At 36.0% G+C, this 17548-nt stretch overlaps 1 protein-coding gene across 1 annotated transcript in view; it reads right to left on the reverse strand.

Moving 5' to 3' along the window:
* MYO16 (myosin XVI) overlaps positions 1-17548 on the reverse strand; it is a 476542-nt gene that overhangs the window by 158065 nt on the left and 300929 nt on the right. The window contains exons 21-22 of the mRNA XM_045567153.1: positions 11641-11793; positions 7425-7625 (exon numbers count right to left, since the gene is read on the reverse strand). Coding sequence (XP_045423109.1) covers positions 7425-7625; positions 11641-11793 — 354 coding nt within the window. The remainder of the gene's footprint in view (positions 1-7424; positions 7626-11640; positions 11794-17548) is intronic.

Raw genomic sequence — 17548 nt, forward strand, 5'->3', positions numbered from 1 at the left:
TTCAAACTTAGTTTATTCAAAGATAGAGGTGGATCCCTTTCAAGCAGAAGAAAAAAAAATCTAGGTATTAATATTTTATAGAGGCTGCAAATCAGTAACTTCATTTTTTTATCCCTATCAGCAACGTTTTAGTAATATGATTCTTGTAAAGGCCTGTGGAAATCAGGGACGTGAACAATAATGATCAGGTCTATGCATCTGGGATTACAACCTTATCTGTAAGGATGTGGTTTAGGGGAATGGAGAAGAAATTCTGACGAATACAGTTAAAATCCACCTGCAGAAAGACACATCTGCAAGCACATTATAGAAGGTGGCTATACATTTTTATTCCATTGTAAAATGACAACTCAGAATATGTATATAAATTGCAGAAAAAGTTTTAGTTTTCCTAAGGGAAATAACATTTAAAGAATATTTTTAAATATGCAGTAAAATTTCACACATATAAATGCCCAATTAAAACATTAGTTATAAAACTAAATGATAATGAACATCATTTTTACAAAATTCTCTTTTACCGAGGTAGAATCACACATCACAGAACTACCCATATACTCAGTGAAAATCAAAATGTTACATTAACACAAATTAAAACATTTATCTAGATGTTTTCTCTTTTAATATTATAGTTTCCATAGATAAGGCAATATCTCAATTTTCTGCACATATCTTCCATTCCAGTCTTTTAAGTGTGACAGGAAGAGCAAGAAAATATCATGATATAATTTTAGTGGCTATGTCTTTCCTATCATCTGCTGAACTGACACTAATAACATAACATTGTGATATACAAAAATGAATATCCTAACATGACATAAAGCACTGCTTTATGTAATGCAAGCACTTTTATAAGATATAAGAATTTACATTTTTTTAACTCATCAAGAACATTTTACCACTTAATTTGAGCAACTCCATCGGGCTGCCAATATTCTCATCTGAAAATAGGGCAAGTGGACTAGATGGCCTTGCCAGGATCTCTGACTGATGTGTTCAAAATTTTGCTAAATACTGTGGCATTCCTGTGCTGAAGACTTTCAACTATTGTTGGGGAAATATGACTCACACATTTGAAGAAATGTGTGAAAATAATTGTACCTGCATTTATTGCTTGCCCATCACTTAACCTTCATGACAAGTTTCCAAGGTTCATAATTATATTTTCTTTAAAGGCAAATTTCATGGGTGCGGCCATTGAGGGTCCTTGTCCTACTCAAAGTCACACAGCGGTGGAGCTGAAACTCAAACCCAGGCCCGTGAGCCCCCGTGCCTCTTCTCTTTCCACTACATCACATGCATTCTATGTGCACCCACAAAAAAGACTTTGAGAATTTCACCCCAAGATGTGGGGGAGAGAGAAAGACACAGAGGACTTGAGGAAAATGAGACACAGTGTTGCCACCTACCAGTGTGCCGTGGGTTGAACAGTACATTCTACAATTCATATCCACACGGATCCACAGAATTAGAACTTATTTGGCAATAGGGTCTTTGTAGATAAAATTAGTTGGATTAAGATGAGGTCATAGTAGATTAGGGTGGGCCCTAAATCTTTATAAGAAGAGGAGAGAACACACAGAGACGCACACAGAGGGGTGAGCCAGGTGATAGAGGCAGACACAGGGGTGACAGGTTCACAAGCCAAGGTATGCCAACCGCTGGCAACTGCCAGAAGCCAGGGGAGAGGCTTGGAGCAGCTCCTCCCTCAGAGCCTCCAGAAGTAATAACCCTGCTAACACTTGATCTTGGACTTTTATCCTCCCTTGCTGTGAAAGAATAGATTTCTGTTGTTTTAAGCCACTCAGTTTTGTGGTACTTTGTTATGGCAGGCCTAGGAAATCAATATGTAGCTGAACAATCTTTGGTGCATCACTGAACTTGACCAAGGCTTACTTACCTGGAAAACAGAAATAGTAATGTTTATTTACATGGATGTGGCAAAACTGTCTCAGAAGTACTTTGTAAACTGGAAAGTGCTACTCAAGCATCAGGCATCATTGTTGATGAGGACAGAAAGAGATCAAAGAAATTGAGATTAGACCAAGAACTTGGGAAGATGGATAAGATTTGGAAAGATGAAGGAAAGTTTACATTTCAGATGAGGAAAACGGCATGAGCAAAGCAGAGATGGAGCAGTGCAGGGTTCACTTAAAATTGAATCCAATGTGGTAAAGAAATTCTACAATGTTATCAGTTAAAACTACTTATTTCTCTCATAATCTGTGAAAGCTGGACCAATGAATACTTCACTGGTTTTCTAGGGCTGCTGCAACAAATAACTCTAAACTGGGTGACTCAACACAAGAGAAAATCATTGCCTCACAGTGCTGCAGGCCAGAGCTGCGACATTAGGCTAGCTGGACCCCGGGGCCCTGGGGAAGGATCCTTCCTGCCTCTTCTGGCTGCTGGCGGTTCCAGGTGTTCCTTGGCTTGTGGGTGCATCGCTCCCATCTCTGCCTCTGTGGTCGCATGGCCTCTCCCTTTTCTCTCTAAAATCTCTCTCTGCTCACTCATATGGATACTTCCCATGTAAAGTGGGCTTTGGATTTAGAATTTACCCAGATAATTGAGGATGGTCTCCTCATCTCAAGATTCTTAACTTAATTACATAAACAAAGACCCCTTTTCCAAATGAGGTCATTTCACAGCTTGGATGGATGAGGGTCTGGACATATTTTCTGGGGAGCCCACTCTTCAATCCATTGTGATGCTTAAGTGTTTGGGGAGAGGAAGAGCTAAAACAGAGATACATCATCTAAGGTACAAAGACAATATCATCAACTTGAGGTGCATCAGCCTATCAGGCTGGTCACAACGGGAGACTTACCTGAGATCCAAAGAAAATTCCTTTATACTAAAATGAATTATCATAATAAACAACCTTCAGACAAAGATCTTATGACCTGACAACCAACAAGGGTCATATATGTAGGTGTCATATATTGCATAGCTATTCATTTTTTTCTTTTTAAAGTTTTCATTTTAATTATTATGGGTACATAATAATTGTACAGATAGTTGTAGATCTTTATAGGGATTTTGACCTATATTTTCATTAATTCAGTTGTTATTACTTAAGGTTTCTTTACTATCTCCTAATCTATTCACTTTTCTCACATCAAAATTTAGGAACTTCAAAATACTATTTCCTATTATAGTCAGTTTAGAATCACCTTAATGGAAATTCAATCCTCCTAAGAGCCAATGTCTTTCACCAAACCATAATTCTTCTTTCCTTCAAGATTCTTAATTTTAATAGCCAATAAAATTAGAAACACTTCTGGATTTAATGCTTCTCTGTCATTTAAATCACCAGTAGAAGTTTAAGAGCAGCCCTTGTAACAGGTAATCCCATATATGATTTAAAATTTGCTAAAACAAATCATCAACCAAAAAAACACCCTACAAGCCTTCTTATTTAATTCAGATTCCTGCTTGTTAATGAGACCATGTTAATATTTAATGCACAGCCTCTTCCCATTTACTTTAAAATATTTCTGTAATTGAGATTGGAAAATACACCATGCTCCTATGAGTAATAAAAAATTCAAATGTGTTTGGGAAAGATCTTCAGCTATAATTTAAATAATGTTGCTTAAACATTTTTAAAAGGACCTCTGAGCCTCTGTTCCAAACAAGACTCAGAAGTATGGCAGGGCTTCCTGTGCAGAGCTTTCAGGATAGGTGAGTCCATCAGGATGGGAGCTGGCTGTCAATATCATCACTAGCAGTAATAATTATCCTTCCTATGAGAGGTAATAAATTTTCACTAAAAAGACCAGATAATCCCATCACGGAGGAGCTACTGGTGATGAGAGATGTGCTCTGGCCCGTCCATCTGGCTAAAAAGAGGCTACAAACCAACCCTGGGACCCCAGAGCCACTGTGCTCTCTTGGGGTCAACTTTATTATCCTACTGTCCAAATTAAACCCTGCATGTTGATTTTAAATGAATTAACTTTTACTACATCTCTTGATTTATAAAATTCAGAATGTGCTGCTGTTTCCTTTTTTTTTTTGAAATGGCAATTGCTCAAAATTTAAGTGTATATAGCTACATTTGATGATTCGAGTGGCATATGGCTTGACATATTGCCACAAATTGCATATAATATACACTGTAACATGTGAATGAGTCCTCAGGGAGTTCTTTGGCTAAGACTCATTAGTACATCTCAGTAAAATGAAAGATTTTTATAAAACCACAAAATCGACTCCAATTATGGAAATCTTGCTTAAAAAAATGGTGATTTGACAAGAAAATTCATGATTCCACAGTGGTTTAGGCTCTGTACCAACTAATCAGTTGATTTTCTCTGTTTTGCTTTATTTCTGTTAAATCTCAATGCAGTAACTATATTAATTTGAGCTATTAGTTGTTTTTCTCTAAAATTTTCTAAAAACAATTGAAATAGAAATTTTAAGTGCCTGTGGAATATTTTTTTACAACTGAACATAAAATCATTAAAAATTTATTATCCCAAAGCACATTTCTATTTACTTTAACGCAATTAGCTTTTATTCAACATTTAATGCATCTCCAGTACACAACACAAACGGATTTCTGGAACAAATCAACTGTGTACCCACTTATGATAGCTTCCATGAAACTTTTAGAAAAATAGTTTCCTGAAATTATTATAGCTTATTGCAAATTTTAAAATAATTTTTATAAATTTAATAAATGTTTGTTATGATGAAAATATAGATTTAAAAAATCTGAATATAAGACTAAAAGATTACTCTCTTTATAAATAATTTTAAAAGTTAAACCTCTTGAATATAAAAGAAAATTAATTAACTCTCCAAGGAGAGAGAGATATATAGATAAATACAGATATATAATTTCCCTTGACTTCTTTCCACATTCCATTCACTAAAGAAAACTTCTTAGGACAAGATCCTGCTATAAGGCATCACAAAGCTCACTTCGGCCTAGCATCCACATTGCCCATGTCTGTTTCTCACTGCTCTCTTCTCATCCTTTCTCTTGGTTTCTGTGATAATTCTTTTTCTACTGACTTCTTTTCTCCCTCTTCTCTATGCTCTTCCTGGGTGAAATTATCAGGATACACATTTCCAAGTATGTAACCAGGCTTCTAAAAACAACCAACCTCTTTTATCCCAGCATCAAGTATTTTTAGTGTATTAGGATTACCACTTGAAAAGAATCTCAAATTCAAAACATCTAAAACTGAATATCATTCCTTCCAAACCACTTCACCCTCCAGGACTTCCTCTCTTGGTTGACACAATACGTCCCTCCATCCGTGAGCCACACGAGAGCCCTCTGGGTCCTCTTAGGCCACATCTCCCCAGCTTTGCACATCCCGCCAGCCACAGCCTGGTTCCTGGTTTCTTCTGAATGCCCGTCTCTGTCCCTCTGCTACTGCTCAAATGCAGACCGTGATGGAGCATCTCCAAGGACCGCCCCCCACCCACCACCCCCGTGTTGCCAATCTATTTTACATCACGTCCTCTGTTTTTCTCACTGCTTCGGTCTCCTACCCTGTCTAAAAATATTCCATGAGGTATTATAACACCATCAAGAGGACAAAGTCCTCAGTTGTACGTGCATGTTTATTCACGATTGGATGAAACTAACCTTTTTAGCTATTTCCTCTACCATTCTGTCTACACTGAACTGAACTTGTGACACCATGTCCCAAATACCACAGGGGTGGATGTGGAGGAATAGTATACCACACCTATCCTAGTTGCCTTGCTATACGCAGAAGTTGAACAAAAAGAAAGTTACCTTCCCAGATTCCCTTGCATGTGGGATCTGATTGCTCTTTAGTCTCTACTAGTCTGTAGAAGTGGCAAGGGCCAAACTTCCGTTGCTTCTGCTGTGCTACCTGCAAACCTGTCATGAAGATGTTTGTGTTTTCTCTGACAAGGGACATCTCCAGGTCTCGTCACTAGCGTCTTCGAAGTGGAGCGCTAGGGTGTGGACATTCTGCTTGTGCAGGTGGTGGCCACACTGAGAGGATCAGTAACTGCAGCAGCAGCTTCTCCACCTGGCTGGGCATTTCCTGATCAAAGACGAGGCTGTAACTACCAGGGTAGCTCTGTTCTATGGTGTGGTTTTAAGGGCATTCTGAAAAGTTCAACTTAGAGTCTCCAAACAATTATTTTCCCTACTAAGTTATTTTCTACTTAAACAGCTGGAGTGGATTCTGTCTTATGCAACTGAATCCTGAGTGACACACATGCCACACACTTTCAGAATCCTACATCTCCACGAGAACGGCTCCTCTCTTTTACAATTAATGAGCTCTAACTTACCGTTGGACACCTAGGTGTGGGAAACATTTCTACATTTTTTTGAGCCAAATAATTGCTTCCTTCTTTGTTAAAATTATTATGTTAATAATATATTATTAATATTAATATTTATTAATTTGCCTTTCCCTTATTTCAATCTGAGATATTTGAGGGCAAGGAGTAGGCTTTTCTCAACTTGGATTCTCTAATGTTCCCTGTTTGGTGTGTAGTAGAGTCTCAGTAAACTCTGGTCGAAATTAGCTGAAATACGTTGTAAGACGGTGACAAGAGATTTCACCCTCTAGTCTGTAATGTGTACTAAGTGGGGCCAAAAGCTGTGGGCTACAAATTCAAAGGTGGGAAGAAATCCCACCACAAATGGGATTGGGACTGAGGATAAATGGACATGGATTTAAGCATCAAAGGGTGAATAAAATTGGATCTTGTGAAGAAGACAAGGAGGATATTTCAGCTGGAGTATAAGGGAACTTAAGGGGGCTGGGAGATGCAGGGAAACTGTGAGTGGAGTAGAAAAAATACCTCTAACAGAGGTCTTGTATAGGGGAGTTATGACAGATAAGTCATGGAAGAAAAGATCATGAGCAGCTTAGAGAACCCAGATATTAGTCTAGAATAAAAAATGTGATAATTTTTATACAGGTAAGAAGAAGTCCTTGAAGGTTTAGAAGGAGGAAGCATGTTTTACAAACCTAGTTAGGGAACTGGGAGAGATTTGAGAGCAGCTTTCTTTCCCTGGTCGACATGCTTTAAGAAAAATACTTTAAAATATTAAAAACTATATTCTGAACAAATTCATATACCCAATGTTTGTCTGTATTAACAAAAATATCCAAAGTTTACAGCAGAGCACTTTGTATTAAATCCAGGAGTCCTTTGCTCATACTAAGTTACAATTCTAGACACATTATGAAAAGGATGACACAGCATGCTTCATCACTCTGAAGATATTAATTCCTTATCAGGCTAAAGAAAAATGGCTTAGAAAAGTAAAATTTTGTAGGTTGTCCATCCCGCTTTCATTTATCAAAATAATACACCCTGAAATATAAAAACATCTAATGCTTGTCCCTAGGCCCATTGGTTCATTAACATATCATTAACATATGATAAATTCCGCAGTTCTATTAACTTACCCTTCCTGCATAGTGCATGATAGTGAAGGCTGTGCCTTGGTCTTTGAGGGCGACGTTCCCATTCCCGTCCTTAATGGGGGAATAGACTGCATTTGTGTTTGAGGATTCTAGGAGGCTTTGCAGCTTTTTTGGAAGGTTTGTTTCCATCGGCCAAATCATCTGACTTTCTTCATCCAATAAAGACAGAAGTCCAGATGGCCTCTGAAAGTTAAGAAGAAACAGAAAGTTGTGTCTTCTATGACTTAGCTAAGTATTTTTATTATTGTTCATGTATGTCATTTATAGTTTATTAGATTCATACAAACACTCAGAAAATGGATCAGCCTTTCCTTTTAATACATTTCTATAATCTGCTCACTGTTGCGTCCTTACCACTCGGCGTTGCGCTGGTGTAAGCTGGTCCTCGATAGTATTTATTCAATACGATTAATGAATAAATAAATGAAAAAAAATGTATTTTAGTGTCATTAAAACACTAGAGTTATTTTTAAAAGTACATTCTCATTTTAATAAGAAAAATACCATACTTATGATAGGACAAGAAACTTATCAAAAATTAAAACCTGTCATGATGTTAAGTCATAAAAATTGTGTCAAAATCCTATTCAGTAGGAAAAGTGACTCTATGATATTCAAATACTTAGGCCTAGAAAAAAGAAAGCTTGAAGCTATGACTTATAAAACTTAAATTGGAAATCTGATAGTTTTTAAATGCCCAACAAGGAAACTAAAATCATATAGATAAATAGTAAGCAACAATTTAAATCTCACTAGAAGAAAAATGCTGCTAAGATAAATTCCCAAGTGCTGATACTCCATTCCTTCATATAGAGTTATTTAAAATGTACTCTAGGCCGGGCGCGGTGGCTCATGCCTGTAATCCTAGCACTCTGGGAGGCCGAGGCGGGTGGATTGCTCAAGGTCAGGAGTTCAAGACCAGCCTGAGCAAGAGCGAGACCCCCATCTCTACTAAAAAAAATAGAAAGAAATTATCTGGCCAACTAAAATATATATAGAAAAAATTAGCTGGGCCTGGTGGCACATGCCTGTAGTCCCAGCTACCCGGGAAGCTGAGGCAGAAGGATTGCTTGAGCCCAGGAGTTTGAGGTTGCTGTGAGCTAGGCTGATGCCACAGAACTCACTTTAGCCTGGGCAACAAAGCGAGACTCTGTCTCAAAAAAAAAAAAAAAAAAATTGTACTCTAATTGGAATTCTAATCGACTCTGTCCATGTGGTTTAGACGACAGTTGAATAGCTTCTTACCTAGTAGAATAGCTTCTTACCTAGTGTGTTTATCTTTTCTCTTATATCCCCTTGGAAAGTTTGCCTGTTGACATATCACCTCCACCTTGTTAAATACGGTAATTTACACTATTTCTTCACATTAATCTGTCAAGTGTCTTAATTGTTTACACCAACTCAATGCACTTTTTAAAGTGTAAATAGCATAAAAATAATTCTCAGGAAGTGAAGAGAGATGTATTGACCCCTGTAGCGATTTCACTTAGTAATCTGACCTGCAGTTACCAAACCATACCACCAAAGGCATTTTATACGGTCATTTATTTGCCTAACAGAAAGTCATTTCTTCGTGTCTTAAATACTTGAGTTGTTTTAAGCCTTTCAAAGCCTCCTGCTCATATTAAAGAGAATCCAAAGATGATATGCAGTTGCCTGAGGGCTGCAAAGGTACAATCAACCATAAGGAGTAAAGGTCATTAATGCCAGCCACGGGAAAGGCACACCCCTGGTGGGGGCTCACATACCACAGAGAGCTCTTTTGGAGATAATGGCAACTATGACAGCCAGCTCTGAAATGAGAAACTAAATAGCTTCCCTGGGAAGGAAAGGAGGAAGGACTAATGAGATGGAGAATGGCACTAGAAAGGAATTGGGAATGCCTACACAAAGCAAGCTCTGTCTGTAAATTACCTGAGGTCAGCAATACCCAGGAAGATTTTTGTTACCAATATGAAAACATTTTTTGATGAAGAAATCTAGAGAAGAAAACCCTTACTGGGGAAGTTAGCTCAACATGCAAATCTAACAGTACATTGCAAGAATCCCGAAATCTCACAGTGGTCAGGGACACCATGAAAAATCCCCATGAGGAGCCCAGAGGTGAAGAAATTTATATATATCAATAAATTTATATATATTAATATATTCATTATTAGATAATGAATAAATGCTAATTATTAAATTTATATGTAAAATATAATGAATTTAATATAATTTTTATATATCATGATATATTATAATATTAAATTTATATAAATATAAATTTATTATATATTAAATAAATTTATGTATTAAAATTTATATATAAATATATATTTCAATTTATAGCAAGCTATTTGCTGAAGAGTAAGTAACATGTTGATGCTATAATGTCATAAATCATTCTGTCATCTATCAACCTGAGCATGTCATGGCAACTTCTCTCTATGCTATCACATATCCACACATCCACACGCAAACATGTCCACGTGCACAAGCACATACAGACAGGCAGTAGAAGGTCAGAAGAGCCATTACAAGGCTGTCTGCAAATGTGTTCATGTTTCAGGGGCAGTGACAGGCCTCTTGTTTGGGGGCGAAAATGTTCACTTGTTGGGTAAAGCCTTTCTTTAACGGGTATTCCAGTAATTCAATGACAAGGTTCCTAATTAGTACAAGAAAAGACATCAATTCAAAGAGAGCTAAACCACTCTGCTCCAAAAACCAAGATGATATTCTCCAAGGATGAGGAGGCTGGTTATTAGCAAGATTTTTTAAGCATTATAATTTGTATTGTCTCCAAATTAAAAAATAATCTTGTGTATTGTATCTTCTGCATGTTTGAAATAAAGCCATAAAAGAATGGTTATAATTAACCTTGTAGACTTTGAAAACTTGTTGAAATATCTGAAGAAAGTGGAACATGAAGAAATAATTAAATCATAAGAAAAGGATTAACTGTTTTCAATTCCTTTAACGATAAAGGCTCAGGAAAGATTGAATTGTTTACTGTATGTGAACGGTTCTCATATGCACTTTCATCTTAACAACAAAAAGCATCAAATACTATAGAGTCCAACAAGATGTACTAGACACGAGGAGAATTTGGTAAAAATCTGGATCAAGCCTTCCCCTCCCGGATATAAGACAAAGGTATAATCACTGATGTATAAATAAGTAAATAAGTAATAAATAAGTAAATGTTCATTCTGATGACCACTGTTTAGCAGTCAAGGATAGCATAGTGAGCTGGAATGAAGTTGGTAGATACCTGAGGCTTTCCAGGTACAATTCAGTATACAGTTCTGTGCGATTGAAGGCATTTTTAAACCTTCAATAAATAAATCATTTACTGTATGTGTCATGATGAGGGCTTTCTGGAGAAAGAGGACTTTTGCTTTAATTTTTTAAAAAAGAATGTTGGCAAGTCGGTAGCAAGAACAAGAGTACATTGCAGCATAAGGAAAACGCATAAAATAAAGTAATTTAGAAATGTACCTTTACAGAAATAAAGAATAAAAAATGAAATACTGTGCTCTCCTAATAGCTGAATGGTGACTCTTAAACAAAGCATATGCGTTTTAGAGATATTGTGGATAAATTCATAAATGTCTTCCTATATTAGTAATTGGGATTGCCGTTTAAGTGATAGATATTTGTTTATATGATACAGATTTTTAGTTAAAATTTTTTCATTGTAAAGTAGAAACAATAAAGATAAGTATAAACACCTGCAGATGCCCTAAGACTCTTAATTTAACCAAATATTACATATGTGTGTACATATTTTTCCTGCCAATTTTTCCAAATTTAAATCCTAAAAACATCGAAGATAAATAAAAAATTCTGTTGAATCTATTTTTTTGATATCATTAACTTTAGGTATTATTTTATAAAATATCAATTTTTTACATTGGGCACTTGCAACTGACAAAATGAGAGTTTTAGTAATGTTGAATAAGTAATGTTAAATATTTTTATATAAAAATGATGTGATATTTCTAGTCTCTTTTAATGAGCTGGTGATCCTTCAAATGCACTTTCAAAAAAAGGTAACTTGTGCTTCTCAACAGAGTTTGAAAGACAGTAAATACATTGCAGAATCTCACGTACAAAGATATCTCAAAAATAGGGTCTCCTGAAACAAAATTCTTTGTCTCCAAGTATATTTAAATGCATGTATCCTGTTAAGTATCTAATTATATTATATGAATACCTGGAAAAAAAAATCCAAAACTCCAGTCTGGTTACCAGGAGAATATGCTGTTTCCATGGTAACTCCCTCTTGTACACATTCTGCTTGCTCGTGTAGAAAAAGCACTTCATTGATATAGTGGTGCATCTTCTCATTGGTCATGTTGACACAAAGCTATTGTGGGGGAAAAAAGAAAACAATTCATGAGATAATACAGCAGTGCACAGCCACTTGTTCAATGACACAGTTTCAGATTGGGGAACTATTGACTGAGGAATGTTCAAACCAGTTAATCTAGTAAGATTAAATGCTACAGTATTGCCTGGGAGGGCAAAGAGATTCACCTGAAACCAAGTAATGGACTTTCACGCATTTCACAAATAATGTATATTTCATTTCATGTAATCTGACTATTCAGTTTAAAGAAACCATGTTAAAAACAACAAAAAGTATAAGTACAGCATTAACTTATAAATTTTGAGTCTCAGATACATTTGAGCATTTAAAAAATATCTCCAAAAGGAAGATATATGTGGGCTGTTGTCAAGAAATGAAGATAAGGCTGGGTTTACCATGAGCTCTTAGAGAAGAAAGAAGCATTTCACATCATGTCTGGTTGCACGTTGGCAATGGGTACGAAGGAATGTGGGATTTCTTTCAGAAATAAAATCCAGTCAAAGCATTTTATTGTAGAAACTATTTTCTTTCCCAGAAAATTTCCTACATGTCTCCAACCGTCAATTTGTCTCTTGCCACAAGACATTCCCATCAGGATACATATATGTTATTTCTTAATCTTAAAGTCTTAATTTATTAATCTTTAAAAAATTATTTATTTTAAACTGTTTTTAAAAATCAAACAACTCAAATCTAATGAAAATAAAATCTGACCTTCTCTCTAGGGTATCCTTCCATTTTTCTGTTTCCTTTTATACCAAAAAAACTGCAAAAGTCTTGTTTCTACTCATTATCCCAAACTCTTCTCCCTCCCATTTTCTCTTCAAAGCACTGTAATAAAACTTTTGACTCCATGTCTCCACCAAAATTGCTTTTGTGGAAGTCACCAGTGATGTGTGCATTTCTAAATCTGATGTTCAGCTCTTATTATTCATTTTTTCTTGACATTTCCACCCCCAGTGATAGTGGACAGAGTTGGTTCCTCTGCTTCCCTGGGACACTTTCTTGCCTGCCTTCTGGGCCACCCACCTTCTCCTGGCCTCCTCCCTCACTGGCTGCTCCTTCCCTGTCTCCTTTCCTAGGTCTTTGTCAGCTCCTAGCTGCTCACACTGGAATGTTCCAGGACTGTTTGAGGGTCTTGTCTCTTCTCTGTCTACACCTACTTCTTTTGTGGGCTCACTCAGTCTCACATCACAGCCCCTCACGCTTCCTTTTCTGTACCCTGAACCACTATTTCATACTAGGTAAAATCTAAAGATCAGTTACACATATTCAGTGTTCAGTAACTCACTAAAAATAATTAAAGATGAATAATTTATATAGATTAAAACAAGTGATAAAACATTTCAAAGGAAATTAGATCTCATCTGCAAAGGGAATAATATCTAGGACTATATTTAAAGTGAAATATCCTGTATTCATTTAAAGAAAATGTCAAAGCTTTTGTAAAGAACATAACAGAATATGACTGGAATAAATAGTCACCACAGAAAAGAAGACCTCCCTGGGTTCCTTTTTTCCATGTACCCAAAATCTTCTCCAAGTCTGATGCCATCACACCTGCAAAGTAGGAGCTCCTTCTAGATGTTCCTGCCCTCTAAGGGCTGCTCAGTTCCCCGCCCCACCCCCCGGCCCATGTAAGAGCATCTTATGTTCCTTCTTCCAATGAGCGAGACAAGCCACCTTCTCATGTGACGGACACCAGGAAAGGTTCAATTCTCCTTGTGGGAGTCTGTACCTGCTCATAAAGGTGGGGTATTAATGGATTGAAAATACATGCTCATAGATGGAAAGGGGCCTTTTCTCACAGATCCAGTTATTCCAGAGGGTGGAAGATTATGAGATTCTAGAGGCATGAAAAAGTCTCAGAGGGAAACTTTTTCAGGGAAGAAACAAGCATATCAGAGTGCAGAACATTGGTCTGAATACAGCAGGGCATGAGGCTGGGTTGACTTGCTACCAAGTTCTATTCTTTGCATATTGCCAGGGCCAGATTTTGGTGAGTAGGTGCAGACAGCTCAAACATATTCTGAAACGCGGTGAAGAGCGTATGAGAAGATTGCAGACATGGGGGTACCTTGACTAAAGCAGGGGTTGGAGAGCTGAAAGTTTACAGGTTCTTATGACCTGGTGTAGTCATTTGAACAATGAATGTACAAGGACATTTTTTATCATTAACACAATAGGTGGAGAATCATAGTATAGTAGAAATATGCCAAATAAAATATTATAATAATAATCATATTAAAATAAGATCTAAATAGCACATATCGACACCCAAACAATAACAAAAATGTTCTTAGCTGCAGGTCAAAAACTGATGCTCCACGGCTACTTCCCTTCCAGATTGTTTTCCTTGCGTCTCTGGCTTCACGGTAAAAGACGGTTTCTGTAAATTCAGTGATAGATGAATTTCTCTACACTGAATAAGCTTCCCTAATGCATTCTATTACAAAACAGGATGTAAGTTAAAAATAAAATAAGAACCATGCCATGTTGTTGCTGTCTTAGAAGTCATTTTAAAACCTGAAGAATTTGAGGGAATTTATTTGAACTTGGAATCTCTTTGCATCATCTTCTTCCCCCACCCGCCTGCTCCACGAACACTGGAATTTCTAGGATTTTCTCCCTTCTACCATGTTTTCCCAGCACATCACTAGGACTTTCCCTCTCTGCTCTGTGACAACTAGATTTCATAAGATATAAACAAAGCTGGACGTTCTTTACATTTAAAGCCAAATGTTTCTTAGATAAATTCACACATCTGGTGTTCAATTCTCTTAATTCAAAATATAGTCACTTCAGATGAAAACATACCTTATAAAAACATTTAACTTTAAATGTGTTGTTCTTGAGTCAAATATCATTTACATATGGGCACACACCAATAAACTCCGCACATTATAGCTGGCAGAGAGGGGGATGGCATTCAGGATCTACAGATCATATAAAAATATTTTCTTTCTTGTAACTGGTACAGTCTAGCACATTCATACCCTTGAATTATTTCATCAAAACTAAGTGACACTAGCAGATCTAGATCTTCAGGATTAGTTTCTATGTTTATCTTATCCTACAGTGTATGAATCTCCAGGAATGGTTTTGGAAAGACAAACCATTTTCTATACCACTGTGTAGCATCTGTCTACAATAGTATCCCTACCGTTAAAGCAATGCATTTCCTTGTCACATCATTTTAATCATAAACTAAAAATAGAAACTGACGAAAATTGTTAGAGAAGAAAAATTGAAATTTTTAAAATTATTTCACTCTGCTTCAAAAATAATATTTTGGTGTGTTCCTTTAACTAATAAATTGTTAAACTTCTTTAATATTGCGGCACTTTTGTTCTTAAGGAATAAATGCTATATAAAATTATTAAAATTTGGGGTGAAATATTTACCAAAAATGTACAGATAATAAATGACTCTGTCTATGGAATGGAACAATTGGAAAAGATTCTCTTTTAATTATATGATATACACAATGGTAACTTCTCAAGTTTTTTGCTATTAAAAATACATTGAGTCATTTCAGAAAACACAATTAGATACTATACCTGAGTAATTGGACTTAAAAATGTTTATGAATAGAGTGCTTAAGTGTAACCTATTTTAAGAAACAAATTGCTGAGAAACAAAGATTGAACCCAAGAAAAATAAGGTGATGTCTGTTACTACCCAAAATAATAAAAAGTCTGATCAAGGATTCCAAATTTCAAAAATAATCAGTGGCTTGTTCTCTATTGTAAAAGAAATATCCAAGTTATAGGAAATTTCTCTTTCCCCTCATTTTGAGATACTCTAATTGCACGTACTTAGATGGACATGGATGTCTCCAACATATTTAATAAAATTCTCTTATGATTTTGCATTCAGTGCAGTCTGCAGCTCTGCACATACAAAAATTACTAAAATTACTTTCAGTAACAATCTAACTAAATCCCCTAGGTTTCTGACTGTCTTACAGCAGAGTATCTCTGCAGTGTATTGACTGACCTGAGCTTTTTTGTAATATAAAAGAGATATTTTAAATTTTTTTACTGGCATTTTATTAAATTGAATATTGGCTTCAGTGAATTGATCCACTGGTTTAATCAAAATGGTTAAATTAATGCAAAAGCTGGAAGAAGCCAGGTCTCTGTTGCCTTCTTTTTTTCCAAAAAGGTCTAAAGCAATCTGCCAAACTTTGGCTATCAGAAAGTAATTTTGCCTATGCCTTTGGATAGAGCAAGTCAATTTATTACTATCCTGGTCAAAATGAAACATACAGCTTCTCTGTTGGATTTCTAACATTTTTGTGGAGTAGGGTGATTTTTACAATATATCTGAATCTTTTATTGTACCTCATGTTTTTTGTATTCTAGAGGAAAATAATTTTAAATCAATTTATTAAAATCCCATAGGGAAATTCTAGCTTAATGCATAAGATCAAGTAGCCTGCGGACTGATCTTCAACTTGTAGCTTTTATTCCAGTGGTACTTCCTGGAACTAAATCTATATTTGTATTTCTAACAGGGGACAGCGATACCGCATGGAAGAGTGACTCACTGGGAGCACATGCAGTTCAAAGCAGAGTGTGCTTCAAAACGATTTTGATGTAATGTATATATTAAAATATTTTAATTCTAAATTTATATTTTGAATATATTTATATATTTATTCTAAATTGTTCAAAGCACTCATTGTTTGAACTGAAGTTAAAATATAGAAGTATAGTAGCACGAACTTCAAAACTGCTAGGAAATGTAGCTACGGTTAATAATACAAACGCATTCTCCAATGTTAGACACTTAGTTGGAAATTGAAAAAAATGTATCTGACCAACCAAATGGTGGCCAAAATTGTGGCCAGAACCTTATTCTTGATTTATTTTCACTGAACTGTCTTTGTGTGTGAATGTGTGCCTCTGTGGGTGTGTTTGTTAAGCGCAATCAGAGAAAGATAGAGTGAAGATTTTTACAAGCAAATTAGTTTATTTATCCAGAAGCACAAATCAATTGAGATCATTGACTTCAGTACAAAACAATCATTACTTTTGCTTTTTAACTTGACCCATCAGAATTGGTTTTGAGTTCCATTAGCTCTCCAGGTACTCCACAGAGTAGACTTAGTTGTGGGTGAAAGGTGGGTATTCATAAATGGTAATGAGCTAGTACGTACCCTTCTCTAATTAAAATTCATGCTTTGTACATATAAGTGCCGTTGCTAACTGGTTTAATAATAAAAATTATGCACCCCTTGAAAACGCTCTTTAGCAACAGAACCTTATTGCTCATCCAGATGGCCCATCATTTGTATTAATGACAAACTTAATTTCTTGAGTAAATTTTCACCAACTGTTCTCCCTTTATTTTTATTACTCAGTGAAATATATCTGAAACAAAAAATATAATAGAGCATGACATATACATCACAGAATTAAAGTAGGAGATTAATGAAAGCTGACTCCACTTGAAGGCAGTAGTCCCAGGCGTCAGGCACTGATTCTCAATTCTATCTGCACATTGGAATTAACTGAGGGGCTTTTTAAGAAAGGCTGATGCCTGGGCCTGACCCCAAACCAATTAAATTGGAGTGGGGCCCAGGCATTGATATATTTTAAAAGCTTTCCAGGTGATTCTAATATGTAGACATGGTTGAACATAAATGAGATAAATGGTCAAACAGAAAATGTGCACTCCATTAACCAATTTGCTCATCAGTTAATATTCACATGTGTAATATATCATATATTAATGTGTGTATGCA

Source organism: Lemur catta, chromosome 13, assembly GCF_020740605.2.
Source record: "Lemur catta isolate mLemCat1 chromosome 13, mLemCat1.pri, whole genome shotgun sequence".
NCBI classification, from domain to species: domain Eukaryota; kingdom Metazoa; phylum Chordata; class Mammalia; order Primates; family Lemuridae; genus Lemur; species Lemur catta.